Genomic DNA, 21,604 nt, shown 5'->3' with positions numbered 1-21,604 from the left:
GCGTCCTTTTCTCACAGAGGCTACCCAGATGCCCCAATGGGAAACCCAGAAGCCGAACCCAAGCATGAAAGCGCTCTCCATTCCTGTGGTTCCAGCAACTGGAATTCAGAAGCATTACTTCTGAACTGTGGCGGCAGAGCATAGCCATTGTAGTTAATAGCCAGTGGTAGCCCTCTCCTCCACCATGAATTTGTCTATTCCTCTTCTAAAGCCACCTAGGGGTGAGGCAGTGGGGAGGTTGGCATGATGCAACCTCTCCTCACTCTCTCCTCCCCTCCTTTCCCCTCCAGCATAGCTCGTAATAATGTCGGTCAGGAGAACACCAGAATGTTTCACACATCTATAGCCCAATTTGTTCATACCTGGGCCAACCCAAATGACACCCATCTCAACCAGCATGGAGACTGAGGTAAGGCAGGAAGTGACCGGATAGAAAGTCTTCTCAGTGGTGGCACCTCATTTGTGGAATTCCCTACACAGGGGCAGGCAAAGGCATTTTTTTTAATCGCTCCAGAGTTTAATATATATTTAAGATATATCTTATTTAAGATAATGTAACAAAATGCTTTCAGGATCTTCAGGCAGCCCTGTATAAGGAAGCTTTTTAAGGGTTAAGGTTTTGCTGTATTTTTATATATGCTGGAAGCCACACAGAGTGGTTGGGGCAACTCAGTCAGATGGGCAGGCTCCTATTTGTTTGTTTGTTTGTTTGTTTAATTTTTATTTGTGCATTCAACCTTGTTTCTGTAAACTGCCCTGAAATCTCCTCTGAAAAGTGGAATATGAAACATTTGGGTAAATTTATTTACCTGAACACAAATAATTGTGCAAACCTCCTGTTGTAAATCTGTGCAATACAGAAGAGCAACCACACTAATTCTCCAGCACATGAGTGAAAAGATATGTGAATGGACTCCAGTTGATTTGTGGTAATTCATGAGATGGTAAAAAGAATCTGACGAGCTTCCTGCTTCCAGCGGTGGGAAATGGCTGACTACCACATGACTGGACCCCAGGCGTGCCAGTAATTCAGGGCTGATATGGGGATAATTAGCCCTGAGAACCTCCCCAGGGTGGGGGAGGACTGTCTCGCAGACCCGCGGATTGTCCGAGATTGCTGACCTGCATCAAGGTGCAGGCGGCAGGACACTGGGTCAAAGAGCACTGAATGGCTGGCACTCTCCGATGCCATTCTCATAGCCAGGAACATCTGCCTGGGAAAATGAATAGATTTGGACAATAAACAGACATGGACCGGATCGAAGAAGCTTGAGAAAAAACCTGCAGAAGTGTACAGTCCCTGGGGGTTGAGCTCAGACTTCATGGAGTTTGGATAATGGAGGTGTTTGGCATGTTTTCCCCCCACCTACTTAATATCTACAATCGGGACCCAGATCTGGGTCACGATAAAATAAAAGCACATAGAGGATTCACTAATCATTTGGTGAGAAAGGCCCTAATCAAAGTCTGGGAAAGAAATAAAACAATAGTAACAGCCAAAACTCCCTGGTGGCTATCACCTATAGAGTCATCAGCTTTGCATAGAAGCAATATGAAAGATAGCTAACATATAGGGAACTCATAGAAGAGATAAAAGATTGCCCAACAGTAAATAAATTTGAAGAATTAAAAGAGAGGGGGGCGAATTGGTTAGAATATTTTCAATTAAAAACAATATTTGAGAAGGATAGTAAGCTTAAGGGGTTTGATAAAAAAATCTCGGCATGGGAAAAAGAAATTTTATATAACAACCAACAGACTCTGTCAAAAATATATAAACTGTTACAAAATGGGAAAGTAGAAAAGGAGGAAAAAGGAGACACTATTAAAAAATGGGAACAAGATCTGGGCCACCCAGTTGAATATGATGAATGGGAAAGACTATGGACCAAAAATATAAATTTTACAGCATGTTACCTAATAAGAGAGAACTATATGAAAAAGTATCACAGGTGGTACCTGGCACCAGAAAGGCTTGCAAAAATGAATAAAACCTATAATAATAAGTGCTGGAAATCATAGAATCATAGAGTTGGAATAGACCACAAGGGCCATCGAGTCCAACCCCCTGCCAAGCAGGAAACACCGTCAGAGCACTCCTGACATATGGTTGTCAAGCCTCTGCTTAAAGACCTCCAAAGAAGGAGACTCCACCACACTCCTTGGCAGCAAATTCCACTGTCAAACAGCTCTTACTGTCAGGAAGTTCTTCCTAATGTTTAGGTGGAATCTTCTTTCTTGTAGTTTGGATCCATTGCTCCGTGTCCGCTTCTCTGGAGCAGCAGAAAACAACCTTTCTCCCTCCTCCCTCCTCTATGTGGAGGGAGTTTATATATTTGAACATGGCTATCATATCACCCCTTAACCTCCTCTTCTCCAGGCTAAACATGCCCAGCTCCCTTAGCTGTTGCTCATAAGGCATCGTTTCCAGGCCTTTGACCATTTTGGTTGCCCTCCTCTGGACACGTTCCAGTTTGTCAGATACAAATGCAAGATACAAAAAGGAACCTTCTACCATATGTGGTGGACATGCCCCGAAATTGGGAAATTTTGGAGCATGATCCACGAAGAAATTAAGAAAATATTAAGAATATCATATAGTAAAAGGCCAGAGGCATTCCTTTTAGGAATTTTAAATGACGATATTCCAAAAGACAAAACTATTTTTTTCTTATACACAGCATCTGCAGCAAGAATCCTGGTGGCTAAATACTGGAAAGGGATCCCCGCTACGCCGCAGCGGAAAAGACCCGTTTCTTGCGGAGCTTGTCCCTCCAGTTCAGAGGGAGTCCGCCATCACCGGAGGCGCCACCCCGGAAGTCTGAAAATCACAGGCGGATGAAGCCTGTGACCGTGGGACTCGGCGGGCACCTTTAGCGCCCCCCCAACCCACTAAGGAACCCAGAAACGGGCTCCGAAGTGAAGAGGGGGAAGTGGCACAGTGCTGTGAGTCGATTGCTTTTTCTGCGGAGCGAAGCCGCACAGCCGTTGCCGGAGAGCGCTGCCTTTTTCCTGGGACAATTTGGCATTGAAAATAACTAACCGTGAGTACTGGAACGCTAAATACCTGGATTTTAAACAAGCATTGGCGAAATAAAAGGAACTTGGACTCTAAAATTTACCCTAACTTGGTACTGAAACGGAAAGGGCTAAACAGGAAGTCACCCTTCCGTTTTCTCGTAGTTACAACAAAGCAAAGACAATGTAAACTAGAGCCTTAAAAATCACTTTTAAAGGATCGTCTTTCACCATTCAAAATTGCAGAACCCCCCTTCGGAAGCAGGAGAAGAAGGGGGATTTTTACTGAGTTGTTTAAACCTGCGGAAATAAAGTTAAAGTAAAGTAACTTTCCACTGTCCCGACCCTGGAGCGGGGTGTCAGATTTGACGTTTGAAGCTCATTGACCAGAAATAAATGCTTTGACAGATAGTTAAAAGGAGGGAAACATTGTGATTTCATTGTTTCCTTTCGTTATTTTTTAAAAAGAACAAATATGGACAAAATATCTTAAAGAAGAAACTCTGTTGCTATTGTTTTCAAGGAAAAGAACAATCAGAAGTCTCTTCCCCTAGAGGGGAACTAGGAAATTGTAACTAAATCCTGGGAACTTGCAGCGGTTTACTGATTACAAGTGTGGGAAAGAGTTTTGTGACCTTGCAGGACAATGCCTTCAGAAGCACTGTTGGGTACTTTCTGTAATATAAGTGCCCTATTCGATCAGTTAAGTCAGAAGATGGATTTTATGACAAAAGCTGCCAGTGCCTTTGATCAGGTAGTGGAAAATTATATGGAGCCCACTCGGGAACTAAAACAGGAGTGTGCCACGACAGAACAACAGAAAGAAGAGGACCCTGCTGAATCTGGGACGCCAGGGATGGAGGGACTCTCGGCCCAGCAGGAAAGTGAGCTTTTGGATTTGGCAAATGAACTTGGAAAAAACCAGACTTGGAAAGATAAAGTTTGGATTGAACTGGAAATGGGGGGTTGGATTGACCACCCTATGCAGGGATGTTTGGACTTTCCGAGTCTGGAAATGGGTCGCCAGAGGTTTGGAGCTGTTGGGACTTCCAATTTTGGAGGGAATCTGCAATATGCTTTAAAACATCATATGGAGCTTAGTCTGGACTATGAGAAAGGGGCTGATTTGTTGAAAAGGGTCAAAAACACTACAAAGCTGGAGTTCCCGGGAGTGAAAGGAAAATATGAAGAAGAGCTGCGAAAGGGACATGGAAGAGATTTGAAGGCCTCGGATATTAGGGCACCAGGTTAATGTGCCAGACTAATGGGAAAAAGAAAGGACTGACAACCCCGGGACCAGGGGGAGGGGACACTGGAAGAAGATTGGATTGCTTTTATTCTATTGTATTTTCTTTTTTGTATTATTATTATTAGAAATGTTTGATGAATGTTGGGAAAATGTTGAAATGAAATTACTTGGCTCTTGCTAAAATGTTTAAAGAATTTAGTAAAAAGGTAATGGTTATGAGAAGTTGGTAAAAAAGACTTAAGTTTTAAGCTCTAAGGTTGTTTTTATAAGACAAAACGAGAATAGAGTAAGGTAACGTAATGATTAAATATTATGAATTATGGATTTAAGTTTTAAGCATTAAGGTTTTTTATAAGATAAGATGATAATAGAGTAAGGTAAAGTAATGACAGAATATTATGAACTTTGAAAAGGATTTGCTGTGACAATTATTAATCAAGATACAAGAGATGGGAGGAGGAGGAGGTCATGGAAAGAAGGTAATGGAAATTGGAGAATTTGAAAAGGATGATTCTATTTTTTTTCTTCTTATATTTTTGTTTTTCTTTCTTTTTTGTAATTTTGTCTTTTTGTGTGTATTTTTTTAAAAAAAATTCTTTTGTTTCAATAAATATCATTATAAAAAAAAAATACTGGAAAGGGAATCAGTTACCCACTAGGGGAGAATGGCTATGTAAGCTCTCAGAATACTTAGAATTAGCCAAATTGACAGATATAATAAGACAAAAACTAAAAAGTGAAGTAAAAAAAGAATGGGAGTGCCTAAATGAATACCTCAAAAGCCAAGGTTCAATGGCAGAAATCTGGCTGAGTCTGGAATAACCTTGTGAAGTGAAAGGACATGAAAGAAAGATTTATATCTAGATGTTAGGATAGAGAGGATAAAGAAAACAGGAAGACAGGAAGACAAAATGAGAGATAAAGGAGGTGCTGTGGGATTGGTGGAAGTCAATGTCTTGTTGTTTTAGTGTTTATAATATTAACTTGTAAGATATGGATTTGTGGTTTTGTTTTGTTTTGTTTGTTTGTTTGTTTTTTGTCTTTTTTTAGTTTTCGAATGTTGATTTTTGTGTGTTGTGTATTGTTATCTTTTGATATCTTTCGTGTTGTTGTTGTTGTTGTGTGGAAATACTAATAAAATTCATTTTTAAAAAAATTAAAATCTACATTCAGTTTTCAATGCCAAGCATCATTAAAACTTTAATAATAATAATAATAATAATAATAATAATAATAATAATAATAATGAGTACAGATGGGCTTCTATTTATAAATAGGCATTTAATCGCACAGCTTTACTTAAGACTTGAAAGATTTGATAAAGATGGGACAGGAGGCAAGATAACGCTCACTAATGACACAGCAAGGAAAAATATATTCCTCCCTTTCTTTGAGGGCAGCAGGCGTTATGTGTTGGCTGATTTTGCAATGATAACAACTTGGAACAATATACAGTGCAGCTGTTTGCAGAAGTTTTTATATTAATTATGAGTGTGAGAGAAGGCTAAGTGGTGTCTAGCAGCCCCCCTCTAGGGCCCGGAGGGAGGGGGTGCGGTCTCCAAAAGCCGATCGATCGCCAAATGACTGATATTTGTGGAACACAGTTTAATATTGCAAACAGTTTTGCCTAACAATTTCATTTGGAAGGTACTGGTTCAATAAAGCTCAAAAGGAAGGTTTGGACAATTAATGAGCTGCTGCGCCATTAAACTGCAGATAACAGACTTGGACAACATCCCGGATTGGAACGGAGTCAGAGGAAGAGCTGATAAAAAGACAGTTGGAAAAATATATATTAACAAAGCTGTATTTGACGGATGTTTATGATGTTTGACATGACTGAGAATTGTGGACTCAGGGACAAAGAATTATGAAGCATCAAAATCGAGATGTGGAAAATATGGAAACAACGAGGAGAAGCAGGACTAAGATGTGGAGATATGCTTCAGAGATCCAGACCATGGGGAGCTCCAAAAATTAATAATTATAATTTGGACCATAATTTGGTCTTTTTTATTTTTTAATTGGAGTATTATGATTGGATATATTAATTGGAAAATCAATAAAAATGATTAAAAGAAGAAGAAGAAGAAGAAGAAGAATCTGACTGCTGGATCCGGCCAAAGGGAGCCCCTCTAGTCCAGCAACCTTTGACCAGAGCAGCCAACCAGATGCTTATGGGAAACCTAGAAACAAGGGCATGAACAAAATATCACCTCTCTCATTTATGATGCTCACCAACTGCTTTTCTGAGGAATATTTCTTCTGATACTCCAGGAGGTAAACAGATATATTGACTAGTTGTCCTAGACTCCTTCATACATGCAGGTGAAGCCCTGACGCTGCGGCTGTTCAGCACATGGCTACCTAATCACTCCCTGATAAATGCAAAGCACTTCATTTTAAGAGTATATATCTGCTCTCCCCATCTCTTTAAGGAGAATTTGACACTCTCTATGATAATCTCCATTGAGCCATGAGCCATAAATAGTTCTAAGGGCTCGATCCAAACCCACTGAAGTTTGCTGAAGACTTGCCAATGGGCTTTGGAAAAGGCCCAGAGCCAGTGCTGCTTTTCATGTGTTTCATATTATCCTAAAGTTTCAAGGCTTTCAAAATACCAAAAGAGAGTCAGTACTATTCCACCAAAGAAATACAGGAAAAAACCCTGTTTCAAGAGAGAAAGAGAGAAACTTGAGTTACTCATTTTAAATCCTTCCTGTGTTCTCTCCCTCTCTCCGCTCCCCCCCTCCTGTCATGAAGAATGGATCATGTGTCAAGATTTAACACAGAGGGGGAAGCACAATTCTTCTTCAAACTGAAATGCTGGGATTCAGGGCTGAAAGGAATCACAGAATCATAGCACTGTAGAGTTGGAAGGGAACCCAAGGGTCATCTAGTCCAACCCCTTGCAATGTAGGAATCACAAATAAAGCATCCCTGGCAGATGGACACCCAACCTCTGCTTCAAAACCTCCAAGGAAAGAGAGTCCACCACCTCCTGAGGGAGTCTGTTCCCCTGTAGAACAATGTTTACTGTCAGAAAGTTCTTCCTGGTGTTTAGTCAGAATGTCCTTTCTTGTAACTTGAAGCCTACTCTCTGGAGCAGGAGAAAACCAGTTTGCTCCATCTTCCATACAGCAGCTTTTGAGATATTTGAAGATGGCTAGCATGTCTCCTCTCAGATGAAGATGCCCCCAGAGACCTCCCAAGTCACTGAGAACTTAATGCACAACTGTTCTGTTTCGGTAAACTAATACAAAGCATGTAAGACAACATCTGGATTTTCAGAAGAGCACTAAAAGCCTGATTCCATGAGCAGTTAGATGTAGCAAAGCCTGTTGAAATTGAAATCTAATGGCTTTGAGGAGAAGCCTAGCTCAGGTGGAAGAAACCCTGCTGCTACGGAAACCCCTGCTCTGACATTGGTCAGTCTGAAAGTGATCTCATGAGTGCCCGGCAGAGGGTCTTGTTTAGCTGTGACAAAGGCAACAGGATGAGGACTCCAGTTTACAAGGGGGGGGGGGTCCCTGCAAAGTGCAGGAAAAAAATGACGTGTGCAAGCCTTGGCACAGCAACATCCCCTCTTGCAGCCCTGAGAGGGCAGCCTTTCATTTCACCTCCTTTAAACTATGCTGCACTTATTATTTTTATTGCCCATGTGGTTCCATCTATATTGTGTTACAACAGAGTTCTATGTTTTAATTCTGCAAGCTCTTCAGATATAAACCAGAATCAACTAGGAACTCTGGTGATTTGGGGTTTTGCTTGCTCATGCTATGGACTTAGACTGCTTCATTGTTTTATAGCCTCATGCTGCTTTATTTTGAATCTCTAAAACTGCTTTCCAATCAATACAGCAGGCGCTGCCTCTCTTGTCTTTTGGGCACCTATTGAAGACCTTCATTTTTCATTCAATTTGAAACTGTTTAAGTATGCCATTGATTCTAATTTTTATAAATCACATTATTGCTGCTTTTGATCGTTAAATTGCTTTGAGATGTTTTAAAGGAAGCACTTTATAAATGAAAGGGAAATAAACTAACTAAAAACATTGTTGTCTGTTAACCACTTTGAGCATTTTCTGCTGTTACTCTTAAATTGCAACATACAAATACTGGGAAAGTGGTGGAATTTATTAAAGGAAGGGAGCAAATTAATAAAGAAATGGGAAAGTTAGAAAAGCAAAGAAGAAATGAGGTCAAGCAGAGGAGAATTGGAAGAAGATGCCTACAGCTATGAGGGCAAAGGCAACCAGGCAAAGGAATGAGAGTCTATGTAGGGAGCAGACAGGCTCACCCCATCGCATACAACAGTGGAGGCTGCACTCCTTACTCCCTTTGCCATTGGGGCAACTCTCAGGCACAGTGAGTTACTGGCCGTTGCTATTCAGTGCACAGTTAAAACTATGGAACCTGCTCCCACAAGATATAGTGGGTCCCTCTGAAAGGGGATTAGGAAAATTCATGGAGAGCAAAGTGAACAAAATGGCTGCAGCTATGATGGAGATGGAGCAGCTAACTACGCTGTCAGAGGCAGTATGCTGGGAATCATGAGCGAAGAGAGTGCAGTCACACTCACATTCTGTTCACAGGCTTCCCATAAGCATTGGGTTGGCCCCTGTGAGAACAGGATGCTCTACTTGATGGGCCTCAGGTGTGGTCCAGCAGGTTCTTCTTATGGTCTCAGTCTGCAGTGCCATCCAGATTATGGCCACAGAGGAGTCAACTGGACGAACCAATTTGCGGAGTGGGAGCCAAGGGTCTGCCTGGCCTTCTATAATTGCTGCCTGAGTCTGGATTCCTCAGTCTGAGGAACTTCCTAGATGGGGTAGATGCTTTGGAGACTTCTGTGCCTCACCTTGCCTGCGCTACTACCTTTTGAAATGTGACCATCTGCCTGACTTTGACTACAACTCACAATGACGATATTACTGTGTTCCAAAGTAGCATGTGCGTTAACTCTTGGTCAACCTTTCTTTCCCTTTGCCCCCATCTGCAGTTGCCTTTAGGGAAAATTCCCAAACAGTTTAAAAGGTCTTCATTTCACCAGCCAGTTCTAAGATAATTGACATGACACAGCTCAAAATCATCTCACAAATGATGTCACAACTTGTGAATCTGAAATTTAGGATTGAAAACAAAACTGGACATTTCATTGATGTGCCTTGTCATATGTAATTTATCAAATGGTAAGACTACACCGCAGAATACATGACAAGAGACAGCATTGATAGGATAATATCAGGGCTGGCCTGGGGGAGCAACTGGACCCAAATCCAGACTAGATTCTCGACACCCAGGGTCCCTAAGGTCAGCTGCTGGAGGCTGAAGACTTGGGTTGCAGCCTGAATCAGAGCATGCTGAAGCTGCTAGTTTCAGGGGCAAATTCGGACACGTAGGTCATCACGACAGTTCCCATACCACATTGGTGAGCAGCAGACATTGCCATGCCCCCAAGGAGAGTCAAAAAAATGTGATGCAATCACACAGCAGCACATAGCATAACTGCATTTTATTAAGATCAGCTCACAGTCACAAAAGAAGACCCAGGTAACTACCAACCGGTGAGCTTGACATTGATACCAGGAAAGTCATAGAACAGATAATTCAACAGTCGGTCTTTGAACACTTAGAAAAGGATGCTGTGATTACTGATGTCCAGCATGGGTTTCTCAAAAGCAAGTCATGCCAGACAAATCTCATTTCTTTTTTTCTTTTCTTTTTTGAACGCAGCCCTGTTTAGGGAAGCTTTTAATGTTTGATGGATTACTGTATTTTAGTATTTTGTTGGAAGCTGCCCAGAGTGGCTTGGGAAGCCCAGCCCGATTGGTGGGGTATAAATAATAAAGTATTATTATTATTATTATTATTATTATTATTATTATTATTATTAAATTACAAGCTTGGTGGATCAGGGGAATGCTGTGGACATAGTGTATCTTGACTTCAGTAAGCCTTTTGACAAAGTACCCCATGATATTCTTGTGGAGAAGCTTTATAAATAACTTGGCTGAAGGAACTGAGAGGATGCTCATCCAATCTGCAGATGACATCAAACTGTAGAAGGCAGAATTAGAACTCAAAATGACTTCAACAGATTGGAGAACTGGACCCAAGCTAACGAAATGAATTTCAATGGGAACAATGGGAACTTAGGCAGGAAGAACCAGCTGCAAAAATATAAGCTGTAATGATCTCTGGCAGGCAAGCAAGCCCCGATAAGAAGCAATGACTATCCGGCAGTTTTATGTACATTTATTTACAACAAAACACATCTAGAGCATGGCTTCTCACCTGCTCGCATTGACGATAGTTGGCCAGTCTGAAATTTCGCTCCTCCCACAGCAGGAAGGACACCAAACTCCCACCTTTCCCCTCTTGCCCTTCTGTTGCCCTCTGATCTTATCCAGTCTCCTAGAATGGGGACTGAAAGGCTGGCCTTCCCCCTCCCCCCCTTCACTTGACACAGTCTCAGACCTCTGCTTATCTGCTGATTGCCTAGCAACGCTCTAGCTGACTTCTAACTCTTCCTCTTCTTGAGAGCTAACAGTGTCTTCCTCTGGAAGGGGGGGGGGGTCGAACTGCCCATCTTGAGTTTGTCAGTCAGCTCTCATCTGCAGAGTCGGTCCCTCTTTCACTTAGTTCAGTTTCTGAATCTGACTCTTTCCTTGCGCTCTGGTGAGCCATGTTCCTAACATAAGGTGGGGGACACCTGGCTTACTTGTAACGTAAGTACATGTGAAAAGGATCTAGGGATCTTGGTAGACCACAGGCTTAACATGAGTCAGCAGTGTGATGTAGCAGCAGAAAAAGCTACGGCTATTATAGGCTGCATCAGCAGAAGTCTAGTGTCCAGATCAAAGGAAGTAATAGTACCACTCTATTCTGCTTTGGTCAGACCACACCTGGAATCCTGTGTCCAGTTCTGGGCACCACAATTTAAGGAGGATGTTGACAAGCTGGAAAGTGCACAGAGCAAGGCGACCAAGAAGGCAACAACACTGCCAAAAATTTTGCAGAGCTGGTGCTAATGAAATCAAGAGTTGACAATCCTGGCCTAGATAGTCCGACTCAGCGTAAGGCAGCTGCCGACATTTCAGTCATTAGCCATAGCGAGTGAGTGGTGATGCAGCAATTTGCCTGTGTCATTCCTGACCATATCCAGTGATTAATGGTGAGGATATAAGCAACAGGGGAAATTTGTGCTTGTGAAGTGCTATCCAAAGCAGAAGTCTTCAAAGCAAGAGCAGAAATCCCCTCAAATCTCTGTGGTCCTGTTATTCTTTGACATAAATCTCTCAGCAGCGTTTAATCATGTGTCATCTGCAACCACATCCAGCTGTTTCATAACCAAATAACCCACAACAACCAGACATAAAACTCTCTTTTAAACAAACAGTTTCACTAAATTTCCCAGCTATGGTTGTGACACCCCCCCCCAAAAAAAGGGACAGAGCGCTTGTGTGTGGTGGCAGCACAAGGGCAGGAGGGGGGAATTGCAGAAGCTCCATAGCTTCATGTATCCATTTCATGTAGGCGGGTTCCAAAACAACCAGACAAATATCAAGTTGCAGTTAGCATGAGGGCATTTCTTCTACAATTCTCAATAATGATGAGGCATGTGGGTTTCATATGCATCACAGTGGGGACTAACAGTAGTTATAACCATAGAGGTGCATTGCATGGATAAGATGGCACACCACCAGTGGTAAGGCAAAACCACACAAGGCATTGAACCACTTGCCATCGGCTGCCTATCTATCTCATGTGAGTGTTTCTATACAGCTGGAAGGTTTGATTTGCATCACTGGAAAGTGGGTGTACCGGATTAGCCCCATCCACTCAGAATTTTAGCTGTATGTAAGAAGTCTGCAAGTAACAGGCACACATAGGAAGATGAAAACCTTTGATAAATTATGTCTCCTTTGTTAGAATGTACAGATGTTATTCTTACTTGTCTTTTGTACTAAATCAATCTTCATTGGTTGGGTGCTGGAACAAACAAGTGGGCTGCAAGCCATTACTTAATTAAAGTTTTGAACTACTGTAGATATTTTATAAGCTGTTCAAAATAATGCAAATAGACTGACTGAAAAAAATATTGCAGCAGTTTAGCTTCAGAGAGAGACAGAAGCAAAATATATTAATGCTGATGTACTACTTCCAGAATCCCCGCAACAGGGTGAGCTCCCATTGCTTGGTCCCTGCTCCTGTCCAACCTAGCAGTTCAAAAGCACGTCAAAGTGCAAGTGGATAAATAGGTTCCTCTGGCAGGAAGGTAAACGGCGTTTCTGTGCACTGCTCTGGTTCACCAGAAACGTCTTAGTCATGCTGGCCATGACCCAGAAGCTGTCTGCGGACAAACACCGGCTCCCTCAGCCAGTAAAACGAGATGAGCAACCTCAGAGTCATTCGCGACTTAACAGTCAGGGGTCCCTTTACCTATCACTTCCAGATATGTGGTAATAGGAGTCACAATGAATGTCTGTAATTATTACTCATTGTAAACTTGATGATGATGATAATGATAGTACCCCACCCATCTGACTGGGTCTCCCCAGCCACTCTGGGTGGTTTACAGCATATACAGAAACATAACAAAACAACAAACATTAAAAACTTCACTAAACAGGGCTGCCTTCAGATGTCTTCTAAAGGTTTTATAGTTACTTATCTCCTTGACATCTGATGGGAGGGCGTTCTACAGGGCGGGTGCCACCACTGAAAAGGCCCTCTGCTTGGTTCCCTATAACCTCACTTCTCACAGTGAGGGAGCCACCAGAAAACACTTGGAGCTGGACATCACTGAATGATGGGGGTGAAGACACTCCTTCAGGCATATTGGGCCCAGGCAGTTTAGAATGCAGCACACAGATTTACAGTGTAGCCCTCTGCATGATCTCTCCAACAGTAAGGGAAGGAAGTCCTAGGGATGGGGAAGAAATGCAATTCAGTTTGCAATTATACCTAATTCATCCTTTCCAAAACAATATGTGAAGCAAAACACAGCCATCGTTTGACATTTGCACTTCTCCAAACTTCACAATGAAGTCATCTGGTCAAGTAATATGTCCAAAAATGAATATACTCTACATTAAAACACAAAATTGAGTGAAAATAATGTATGCAATATACTATACAGTGGTACCTTGGGTTACATATGCTTCAGGTTACAGACTCTGTGAACCCAGAAATAATACCTCGGGTTAAGAACTTTGCTTCAGGATGAGAACAGAAATCATACTCCAGCGGCGCGGCAGCAGCAGGAGGCCCCATTAGCTAAAGTGGTACTTCAGGTTAAGAACAGTTTCAGGTTAAGAACGGACCTCCGGAATGAATTAAGTACTTAACCCAAGGTACCATTATATAAGGGGAAATTGTTTTGCAAAAAAATGCGTATTCAGCAAAATTGCATACAGCAGTGTGCATAACAGAAGAAACTCACATTTGGAGGCTGATGAATTTTCATGAGGACATTGCAAACAGATATGGAAATGCAGACACTCAGACTGAAAATTTAGAAAGTGAGAAACTGAAACTGAAATTGACAGAGTTGACCATCCCTAGTTCCAACACTGGCAGAAATTACTTGGTCATCTGAAAAACAACTTAACTGTGAAAGAAAGAAAGAAAGAAAGAAAGAAAGAAAGAAAGAAAGAAAGAAAGAAAGAAAGAAAGAAAGAAAGAAAGAAAGAATTCTCACCCATGAGAATTTCACTAAATTGTTTCCCTCCCCTTTAATAATTTTCAAATGTAGTTTTTGTTTTTATGAATTGATGGGGAGTGGTAAACATATAGAAGAAAATTTCAGCACAGCACTGCTTTGTTCATGTTATGCTAGATTTTCCTACCAGTTTACTTTTTACAAGCGCTTCTTATTATCATGCTAATTAAGAGAGAGGGAGAGGTGGCTAACAATGCTAATGAGTAAAAAAAGAACAGCCCTCGCTATGAGAGCAGAGCAAGAAATTGGAACCCAGGATCCAACACTGGCAAAACGGTGACTTTGATCCATTGATGGGATTGCAGAAGAGCATTCTGAATTTTCAAACAGGTTCAGCACCCTGTGTATAAACAGAGTTGCTCTCAGAGTTTCTGTACTAAGTTATCCTTTTTCGCTTGCTAGGATTCTATCATTTTAGTTTCCCAAAGAAAAGCACAATCATTGTATATGCATAGAATCATTCAAAGGGATCCAAAGGGTCATCAAGTCCAATCCCCCATTATGCAGGAATCACAACTAGGAATCCCTGGCAGATGGCCATCCAACCTCTGCTGAAAAACTTCCAAGGAAGAAGAGTCCACCACATTCTGAAGTAGTCTGTTCCACTGTCGAACACCTCTTCAAATCAGAAAGTTCTTCTTTGTCATTTGAATTCATTGGTTTGGGGCCTACGGCCTGGTACAGCAGTAAACAAGCTTACTCAATCTTCCATGTGACAACCCTTCAGGTACTTGAATATAGCTCTCCTACCACCTCCCTATCTCCTCTTCTCCATACCCAGCTCTCTCAGCTGTCCCTTCTAAGGCTTGGTTTCCAGACCTTTTATCACCTTGATCACACATAAGTATCACCGCCAAGTGTTTGAGTTTCTTTGGGAATGAGTTAGCATAATTTATCCTGAAGGGTAGTAATTAAATTACATACACCGGGGAAGAAGAAGAAAAACTTTATTCAACTGAATCTGCCAAAAAAGATTGAAGTTTACACATGGAATTGCATAAAATATTCTACAGTTTCAATTTTTATGATTTATTTATTTTATTTATACACTGCCCATCCTCTCTTTGGCACCTAGGACAGTGTACAGGTAAGCAAAAAATTCAAACAAAAATAAAATATTAAAAACATTGTACGATATAATAGCACTATGCATTGACTCTTATCTGAATAATGAGGTGGATTGGAGTACTACCAACACAGACTGCACCACTAACAAGGCATGTCACGGTGGATCAGAGATTCACCCATCTTCTAACTAGCTCAGTTTTTCCATAAAGGTAAATGCATGACCAACATCCTCACCTTTCTCTTTATTTCTCTGAGAACCAGAACCAGAACCAGAACCAGACCGACTGAACAAACACTCAGCGTTCAAGGGGGGAGAAGGCAGCGAGGCGAAGGGAGTCGGTGGAGAGACAGGAGGTCATCTTTCATTTTGACAGACAGGTCTAACCTTTAATTACAGCAAATTATTTCCCCTATATACACCAATCAGTGGTGTATTTGGGAACAGGAAGGAGAGATGTTGAAGGAAACACATGGATCATCCTTAACCTCTGAGTTTTGGCTGTGGCAGAAGGGCATTAGCAATGGAGTTGGACAAACAGGGCCCCCAGAATGCTCTGTCAGAGCAACACTGTATCTCTAGGCAGCCTTGCTCAACCACAGGGCTCTGGGCTGGGTGAGTTTCGTCCCCTCCAAATTTACTGTGGTGCAGGGCCAGCTCTACCATGAGGCATTATGAGCCAGCTGCCTCTGGTGACAAATCCTGGAGGACAGAAAGGGGCTAGAAAGGCCATGCCTTGTGGTGTGTCCTGCAACCCTGAGGCCAGCTTCCTGCCCCAGCATGGCCAGCGCACCAGTGAGAAGGTGTGAGGTGACCCGCCTTAGGCAGCATGCTCCACATGGGGCAAGAGATCTTGATCCGGATTCAGCTCCAGGTAAACCAAAGACATAGATGAAAGCCAAAGCCAGGGAGAGCAGAGGCAACACCTGACAGAACGCCCCCTTTTCACCAAGACTCTCTGCGGAAGAGGGGCATTGCCACTGGCCTTCATGGGCCCGGATCTGGGGAAGGCATGGGTGGCAAAGGTTGCTGGGCCAGCAACAATCCATCCCGCACATTTCGAAGAGTTAGATCTTCCAGTTTGTGCTTCTGTTTGAACAGAGCTCATGGTCAAGATAAAAAATATGCCTGGATTTAGGCTAGGCCTGAGGTTGAGCTCACATAGACTGACGTTCCTTGGGAATCTGCACTTTGTGTATCCTAGGCCTCCTGTCTTTAACTCAGGCAAAGAAACAAATTCTGCATTTATTTGTTTGTTTGTTGCATTTATATCCCACCTCCTTTTCCAAGGTGTCACACATGGATCTCCCCCCTCTTCATTTAATCCCCACAACAACCCTGTGAGGTAGGTTAGGCTAAGAAATGGTGACTGGCCCAGGGAGCTTCATGGCTGAGTGGAGGCTAGAACCCCAGACTCCCAGGTCCGAGTCTCTAACCACCAGAGCATGCTAGCACTGTTGAATTCAGTGATTCAAAAGAGCATTGTCCCACAACCCAGGAAACAGCCACACCAATTCTAGAGGGTGGAAGCATTGTCAGCCCCCTCAATATTAGCAGGGGGCTCCAACCCCCCCCCCAATATTATTGGGGCAGAGGAGGCCAAACTGCTGAGCTGAGGGCAGTGCAGAATCAGAGGCAGGCTCCTCCTGAGCGCTAGAGAGAAACCATTACCATTGAAGCTACATGGAACTGGGCAAAGCAGCCTCCCGATGCCGTGCCTCCTCCCGACGTCACACGCACAATGCGCCTCTGCCCCCCTCCCCAATCTTTGGCGCAATGCACTGCCTCTGCCAGGAAGCATAGCGCGTAATCCAGCTACAGCAGAGAACCCGAAAGGAAGGGTGGGTGTCCTGATGCTAACAGCCAAAAGGCCACACAGTTACTCAGCAAATAATGAGCCAGGTCCATTTCCTGATGGCTTTCTGGTGGAGATGCAGAATAATTCCACCTGTCTCTCCCAGACAGAGCTGCGCACACTCAGAAGAACAACTTGCCAAAAGAGTGCTCCACATAGGAATGAGCCAAAATCATTGTACAGCCAACGTGCTGAAGGGGTGTGTGTGTGAGGTTTTTTAATAGAAATGGTAGACCAGAGTTTCACAAGAACATCTAATTAACATGTATTGTGAGGCTTGAAAGCCATTTGTGTGCCTCATTATGTCCCATGGTATCTGAGAGCTTCGTGGCAAAAAAAGCATTTCCAGGTTGATAGAGGGGGAAATCACAAGAACCATCTTTTTAAAGAGCTGTTTGAATAAGATGCATATCGTTTCCACTATGGGGGAAAGAGTTGGTCAATTATTTTGGCATTTTCGCCCCATACACAGCATTCATATACATTCAAAGCTGGAAAATAAAAAGTTCAAGCAAATATAGAAAACTTCCCATTGTCCTGAGTGCTGGTACAGAGGGAAAGAGGGAACCACATCTCTGATGCTCAGGTGGCACCACCAGGAAAGGACTTTGGGGCAGAGGTCCAGAGCTGCACTCAGCAAAATGATCAGTAGGGTCCCCAAATGCAGCAGGGATCGTTTGCCCCATTTTGAAATCAATTAAAGAGGAGGGCATAATCATATTTGAAGTAAACAAAGTTAAACACATTAGCACTTAAATCCCTGCCCCTCTGTGACCATTAAGAGCATTAAGAGCAGAGTCTTAAGTGATCCCTGCACATTGCTGGTGGGTGTCTTTCCATGTTGTGGCAGCTCCACAGCCTGCTGCCACCAGGCACCAAGATTTCCCCCCTAACTGCTCCAGCTGGCTAGTTGTGTGTGACTGGCTGACTGGGTTGGTGTGAAAGAGCCAGTTTCACCGAGTGCAGATTGGCTGGGTGGCCTCGACAACGAGGATGTGCTCCCTCTTGTCCTCATCACCCCTCAGGCACACACACAACTTGCAAGGACTGCTAACCTAGGGCAGAGGTGGCCACCTACTTGGATGGCTTTAAAAGAGGATTGGGCAAATTCAAGGAGGAGGAGGAGGAGGAGGAGGAGGAGGCTACTGATGCTTATGAGCCATGATAGTTATGCTATAGCAGATATAGTCATGGTTGGCCACTGTGAAAACAGGATGCTGGACTAGATGGGCTTGATCCAGCAGGCTCTTCTTATGTTCTCATTTCCACATCCGTTCACTAAAGGGTACCAACAATATCTGCTCTGCTGTGAAGGGACAGCTCCCTCAGGCCTCCTCTTCCTCCCCTGTCCCCTGGGGGCAGCCATTTCATCGGAGTGCCTCAGTGTGAGATGTGGCAAGAAGGGTTCACGCCACCAGCTTTGCTGAAAGACCAGCTGCATCAGGCATCACCTATCTCTGAACTGTGCCAGCTGCTCATTATAAGAAGAACTGAGGTGTCCCCCTCCCTCTTCTCTGCCTGTCCCTTTCCCCTTGTGTGTTGGGGGGGGGGGGTGTTTTATTGGACTGTAAGCCAGCAGGCAGGGACTGTCTTGCTATGGTTGGTTGTATGAAAGCTGCTCTGAGATCCCTTTGGGCCAAAGAGCGGGATAGAAACGCTCTAAATAAATAAAATCAATAAATTGAATCCCCAACAAGAGAGGCATGTTTTGTGGGTAGGATGGGAGACACAAATGTTCACAAAATGCACTCTCTCCTTCCATTCAAGCAATGCCTTAGCTCTTCTGCGACTTTTATCATAGGTATGTTTACTTTCTTTTCTTTTTTAAAGCAAAGCAGATTCCGCTCCCCCCTCCCGCCCCTACCCCTATTTCAGAGACAATAAAGCAGAGCCTGTTTTCACATTCTGCATGCTCTGGGGCCAGAGAGCTAAATGGACTGGGGAAAGTCTAAAGCATGTGGCAGCCGGTTTCCAGTGTGAAAACATTCCATGTTGCACCTCCTCCTCTGGCAATTCATTTCCAGGTAAGAGCACAGCCCTCGCTTTAACGGATAATAAGGGGAACTGGCAGCCCAACTCTGCTCTGCCGTTCTGGATTTGAGCTTTACATGGTTTTCTCAAGACCACATGTGTGCTCTGCGGTGACAGAAATACTTTCCATATGAGCAGCCACAGTCTCTCTCTAGCCAGGGCAAGGTAAGTCAGGGGGGGGGGCTCCAGCTAAGTGATAGAGCACATGCTTCTCATGCAAAACCCCCGGTATCTCCAGGGTGAGGGCTGAGAAAGACACACACACCCTGGAACCCTGGAAAGATGCTGCAGTCAGTGTATGCAGTCATGAGGCACCTGGATCAATGACCTGACACTGAGAAAGGCTGCTTCCCATGTTCTTATGTCAGTCATATTTCACTGTTTGTCACCCATGGCTGTTACGGTATAAATCACATTGTGCTCTTGTGGGATAAAGCCACAGCTCAGTGGTAGAGCATCTGCTTTGCGTGCAGAAGGTTCCAGATTCATTCCTCAGTATTTCTGGGAGAGACCCCATGTGAAATCCTGGAGAGCCACTTTTGATCAATGTGAACTATAATGAGGTAGACAAGAGAGCCACTTGATTCAGCATCAGGCAGCTTCCTTTGTTCCAAGTCCATCTACAAATTCAGTAAGAAAAAAACCAGTGCAATAAGTTTAAAGCTCTTTAAGAGCAGCCCTGGGGCAATGGGTAACCTCCTGGCATCATGAACTTCTATGTACTCGAAATTAGTTCAGACTCTGCTCCCAGGTGACCTATGCATTTATATTTAATTACTGGTACATCAGCCAAGGCAATTGCCAACCCAGAAGGACTTCCAAATAAAGCTCTGGTTTCAGAAATTGCTGGACTGATTCATCCTGCATCTCCTCCACAGGCACACAGTATATGGCTAGGAGTGAAAGTGATCTTCAGCCTCAAGCCAGCTGCCGGAGGCACAGATGTAAGCTCAGCTCACTCCAGCAGCAGTGAAAGTAGCTGAGAGGAGCCTATAAAGCTGCTGGAAATGTCTGACAAGACTAACAAAAGGCAGAGCTTGAAAACAGAGTCTCTGTTCCTCCCAAGACTGACACTTTTTCACTAGTTTTTCTGCACACAAGACGACTTCTGTCCACTGGTCATTATAAGCAGACATAAATGTGTACTTTAATTGGACAACTACAACCAGCATTTTCATGGTAGTACTTAGAATAATCGAACCATTTTTTTGTGGTGTGTGGTTTTCCAAATCCATGTACTAGATCTCTGAGATTTTTCATTTAAGTACGAGAACATTTGACATGAAAAGCTTGGATATTAAACACAAAGAAGGACGCCCCAATGATTTCAAATCATGTTGTCTTAAATTAAATAAATCACAGCATGTCTACTCAAAAGTAAGTCCTGCTGAGTACAAGAGAACTTACTTCCAGGTATGTAGGATTACAACTTCCATAAGAAACCGTAACAATCAACAACAGTAACAGTAACTATCAAAAGTAACAAGAATCCAACTTCAGATATTCATTTCAATATGAATGTAACCAAACACATTCTAAATAAAACCACAAACATGCATTCCAAAACACAGACAGCTTTCACAATTCCTTTGCTAGTGAATCCAAGACTTCTCAAAACATGTGGCAAGGACATGCTCATAACTAGAAGGGTTGGGATATTTCCCCAAAACAAGGTAACAAAAAGTAGTCATCAGCAACTTCCACCACACACACTTCTTCCTACAGAACCCTCTAAGTGCACAACTTTCACAGAGTGTTGCAAACTGTCCAGCATTTAAAGTTATTCCTACTGTTCTGCAAAGCAGAAAACACAACACACCTCTTCCTCAAACAAAGCAAGGTGAACTAACTTTTTGGCAGCTGGTCCTGTCCCTTCCTTTGCACTGATGGCATGTAGCACAGCCAGCAAAGCAACCTGCTGTCTTTTTGACAGGACAAGGTGGGACAGAAGAAGGACCCTGAGAACAGAGATGATTTCTGACAAAGTGTTACACTCAGCTTACCTCTTCTTCAGGTCTCGCTAGCCTCACAGCTTGAAAGTGAAGCAATGTCAATAGCAGGTAGCTGGAAAACATGATAACCGAACCTGACAAGTCTCACAGGGTTGGGATCCCTTTTCATCAAGCACTAACAGCTAACAGATGGACTGGTCTCTCCAAAGTTTATCCTGGTCCTGCGCTGTTGCTCAGTGCATCTCTCTGCTGCCTCACTCACTCTGCTAACTACCGGGAGCTTCTGAGCTCAGCCACTCTGCTCTGAAGACAAGTGGTAAGCTGATCTTTTCATGTAATGACTTCTCTCTGCTTGGGGAGGGGGCTCATAGCGGCAGTGAGCTAAGGAAAGGGGTTGGGTTGTGGGTGTGGGTGTGAGTGAGTGAGTGAGTGAGTGTGTGTGTGCGTGTGTGTGTGTGTGTGTGTGTGTGCACGCGCGCGCTTAGTATTAAGAAGGGGAGGCACCAGGAAATGGGCAACAACAAGTCTGGCATCTGCTCCGATTTATAAAACTTTTAAGAAGCTACAGTAACTCCCCCACCCCTGCAAAAGGAATCTCACCAGTGCCTTATTAAGTTAGGCAAGCATGACTGGAAGATTGGAGGCTGAAGGTGCCTCTGGACAATTAAACAGAAAAAGCTTTTCAAGCAGCTGCCACTGCTCCAATT

The 21,604-nt window shown here is 43.3% G+C and overlaps 1 protein-coding gene across 1 annotated transcript in view; it reads right to left on the bottom strand.

Annotated features, from left to right (window-relative positions):
* The window catches only part of THSD4 (thrombospondin type 1 domain containing 4), a 130,189-nt gene extending 108,910 nt beyond the window's left edge, over positions 1-21,279 (bottom strand). Inside the window, exon 1 of the mRNA XM_083475773.1 lies at positions 20,949-21,279. Coding sequence (XP_083331899.1) covers positions 20,949-21,020 — 72 coding nt within the window. The 5' untranslated portion in view covers positions 21,021-21,279. The remainder of the gene's footprint in view (positions 1-20,948) is intronic.
* Between the last annotated feature and the right edge of the window lie 325 nt (positions 21,280-21,604).

The sequence above is a fragment of the Podarcis liolepis genome (assembly GCF_965112155.1).
Source record: "Podarcis liolepis genome assembly, chromosome: 14".
NCBI classification, from domain to species: domain Eukaryota; kingdom Metazoa; phylum Chordata; class Lepidosauria; order Squamata; family Lacertidae; genus Podarcis; species Podarcis liolepis.
The sequence above is the reverse complement of the archived record's forward strand: the minus strand, read 5'-3'. Positions and strand labels throughout refer to the sequence as shown.